Below are 3,976 nucleotides of genomic sequence, written 5' to 3'. Positions count from 1 at the left end.
TCAAGTTTGACAAGTGGGTCCCCAGATTTCTAATGCTTCCTACTAGCCACCCTCATTCAGGTATTATATTTCTGAATAAGTTTTCTTTTAACCAGACAATAGATTTTTGAAGAGATTTTTGCCACAAATAGTAGCATGACTGTCTTCAGAAATTTAAATGCAATATGGGACTTAAAAAGTAACTCATTGCATGGGGAAAGTCTGAGTGAATTAAACAAGGTTATTATGCATACAGTAATGTTAGATTGCCAATCCTATTGAAAAAATTGCCTTTTCCACCACCTTCTTGAATGCACACTTGACCTCTTTGTTCCTCAGGCTATAGACCAGGGGATTCAGCATGGGGATGACCATAGAATAGAACACAGATGCGATTTTGTCTGTGTCCATGGAATGGCTGGAGCTGGGCTGTAAGTACATGAAGATGACTGTCCCATAGAAGATGGACACTGTAGTGAGGTGGGAAGCACAGGTGGATAAAGCTTTTTGATGCCCTTGAGCTGACTGCACCTTCAAGATGGTTATAAATATGAAAAGGTAGGAAATCAATATAACCAGAAGAGCAAAAAGGGCATTAAAACTTGACATAAAAACAAGAAACACCTCACTAATGTGTTTATCAGAACAAGAGAGAGCCATGACCGCTGGAACATCACAGAAAAAGTGATGGACTGGATTGGAATTACATAAAGACAGACTAAATATGTCCCCAACATGGAAGGAAGCATTCAGGAAACCACAGATGTAGGAGCCTATGGCCAGACGAGCACACACCCCTGTCGTCATGGTGGTGGTGTAATGGAGGGGTTTGCACACGGCCGCGTAGCGGTCATAGGCCATTGAGGCCAAGAGATAATTTTCCACAGTGGCAAAGGCTACAAAAAAGAACATCTGAGCAGCACATGCATTGTAGGAGATGACCTGGTCTCCCCTAAGTAACCCAGCCATGACCTTGGGAGTGACAGCTGTAGAGTAACCAAAGTCCACCAGAGACAGGTTACTGAGAAAAAAGTACATGGGAGTGTGGAGACGGGAGTCCAAGAGAATCAGCATCATCATGCCCAGGTTCCCAGCCAGAGTGATGAGGTAAATGAGAGTGAACATGATAAAGAGGGGGATCTGGAGCTCTGGGGCATTGGTTAGTCCCAGCAGGATGAACTGTGTGCCTTCTGTCCTATTATCCATCAGTGTTATTTGAGAATTATGAGATGTCCTGGAGCAATGATAAATAAAGGAGAAAAGTAACAATCAAAAAAGAAATTCTAGTGAAACTGAAATGTATAAATACCATGTACATTATTTCATTAATAATCTGTACTTCAAAATGATCCCTGTCTAATGTTAATGGCTTTACATGTAAACATGTGTGTGTTTGTATACAATGGATAGTGTTATTTTTATTTTACCATTAAAGGAATTAAGGTTTTGGGAAGTTCTGATATTTTACAATTATATTGCTAGTTTGGAGAAGATTCAAGTTTGAAACTCAATTTTGACTTATTCAGAATCTGTGTGGTTTAAGCCCCCTGGCAGACAGCATATTTAAAGGTGTCAGAGAGGGATGCCTGGGTGACTCAGTGGTTGAGCCTGCTTCTTTCTCTGCCTCTCTCTGTATCTCATGAATAAATAAATAAATAAAATCCTTTTAAAAATAAATAAAGATGCCAGAGATAAAATGGGTATGATTATAGGGCAAAGGTTAGACTGCAGTTAAATCTTGATAATTCATTTTATTCCCTTTGTAGTTTAAAGAAGAACCACTTCACACTTACTTCCCCTTTCTTTCTTTTACCTCCAATGAGAGATCAATGGATAGAGAATAAAACGAAATTATTATGTACTCAAGTAGAGTGTCATCTACCTTATTTTTTATGGGGAATCAGCAGGATATTTCACAAGTATCATTAAAACACCTATTAATGGAAGTTTTGACACTTATTCTCCATCCTCACCTTACTATTTTAGAAAAAAATGCTCAAAACAGCTATTTCTCTTCTCAAACCGCTCATTGTATGTATGGCTCTCCCACTCCTTTTGCATGAATTACATTTTTCACTAACAGTGTCTATGGAACATAGTGGCTTACCTTGCTCCTTAAGAAGGGTCAGTCAGTCCTGAATAGTGAGTGTGAAATGAGAAATTTCCATGAAATAACCCATAAATAACATAAAGAAGCTATATCTTAGGTAGTGGTCAAAAGGATCCAAGTTCTCTAAGGCAGGAGAAGATGGATGAAAACACACTAGCAAGGACCCAGGAACTTGGGCCCAAGCTCCAAATCTACCATTAATTCCTACTGTGCCCTAGGAGAAGTCACTGACTTTCTCCTTATTTGTAAGATAAACATAGTAAAAATACTTCTTCCGCGTATTTTACAGAATCATGTCTGTACATAGCAAATAAGGAAGTCTACAAAATAACTCAGTTAAGGGTTACCATTTTTGAAGCCACTTAACACCTTTATCTTGAAGTGAGTTCCTTGGCCATGGTTGCAGGCTCACAGCAATTCTTCAGGTACAGAGAAGGCCCAAGTGCAATGACAACTACTAACAACCAGATGGATGTATGATGATCATGGAGCCCAGTGTGCAATATAGTCTCTCTAACATGATGTGATGAGGACAGTTTTCACTATTTCAGAGGCTAATATAAGGGCACCCACAGTGAGTTACAGAGATATGGGGCTCAGGGGAATGCTCCCTCAAGAGCATCTACAGCTCCTCAACCCACCTTTCTACAGAAGAAGCAATTAAAGTACCTATGGGAACCTAGCTACATGTATTGAGTGGACATGATCACTTGTTGGTGTTTCTTTTTTCCCCTAAATGTGTGACTTAGCTACTATTCAGCCTACACAGGATCATATGGGAGCATTCTGCACTGTCTTTGAAATTTCTGTAATTCTAAAATAATAAAATTAAATAATTAGGGGCACCTGGGTGGCACAGTTGGTTGAGCGACTGACTTGATTTTGGCTCAGGTTGTGACCTCAGGGTCATAGGTTTGAGTCCTGCTTCAGGCTCTGTGCTCAGTGTGAGTCTGCTTGAGAATCCTTCTCCTTATGCCTCTCCCATTCACGCTTTCTCTCTCATTCTCAAGTAAATAAATAAAATATTTAAAAGGATAAAATTAAATAATTAAATTTCAAGAAGAGAAGCATCACTATAAAGACAGAGGGAGTCTTTTGATACATCACAGTGTTCCACAAATAGTAGCATGACGACCATCTTAGTACATTCAAGCAAAATCTTACAAGTAATAAGATGTCAAAGTCTATAATTAGAGAAAGACAAAAAAAATTGGGCCATGAGTGCACATTCCCAGAGGTAGCTTTAGGATAGAATTGGGATCCCTGAGGAGTAAATTAAATGCATAAAGATTGTGCATTGCTTTGGGATTTTGAAAGCATGTTGTGTTTATTACTGACAGATATTTTCTGGTTTATATTCTATATGGACATTTTGAATCATTTCAGTTGGGCATATAATCAGTGTGTATGAAGTAATTTTCCACATTAAATCAGACAGCAAACTGATTTAATATAATTAAATCAGACAGCAAACATTAATATAATTTCATATTAATGTATTTCTACAATTTACTAACTAGCACTTATCTGATGTTTACTTGGCAGTTTACAAGCTATTACTCCTGAGTGATATTAAAGGATTTGAGGATACCCAGCTGTTGAGATTTCCAGGAAATCAAGCCAAAAGTGAAGAGTGAAGGCACTGAGTGAGAACATAGATCACGGTATTTCAGCAAAGCAGAAAACAAGCTATAACTCTGGAAATGCTCTAGAAGTATGTCTAGACTGTTACTTCAAGGAATAAACTATAATCATCAAAGACTCAAAGATTTCACATATGGCACAACTGGACTCAACTTTCTTCATTCATTTGATTATTATTTATTGAGAATCTACAATGAATCACATACTCATTTAGGTATTGGTGATCATGTGGTGAATAAAACA

General features: G+C 38.1%; 1 protein-coding gene across 1 annotated transcript; it reads right to left on the bottom strand.

Moving 5' to 3' along the window:
• Nucleotides 1-240: 240 nt before the first annotated feature.
• OR5B2 (olfactory receptor family 5 subfamily B member 2) lies at nucleotides 241-1,185 on the bottom strand. Its single transcript, NM_001389168.1, is given in 1 exon segment — nucleotides 241-1,185. A coding segment is annotated over 1 exon segment (945 nt).
• Between the last annotated feature and the right edge of the window lie 2,791 nt (nucleotides 1,186-3,976).

The sequence above is a fragment of the Canis lupus genome, chromosome 18 (assembly GCF_011100685.1).
Source record: "Canis lupus familiaris isolate Mischka breed German Shepherd chromosome 18, alternate assembly UU_Cfam_GSD_1.0, whole genome shotgun sequence".
In the NCBI taxonomy this organism is placed as follows: Eukaryota; Metazoa; Chordata; class Mammalia; order Carnivora; family Canidae; genus Canis; species Canis lupus.
The sequence above is the reverse complement of the archived record's forward strand: the minus strand, read 5'-3'. Positions and strand labels throughout refer to the sequence as shown.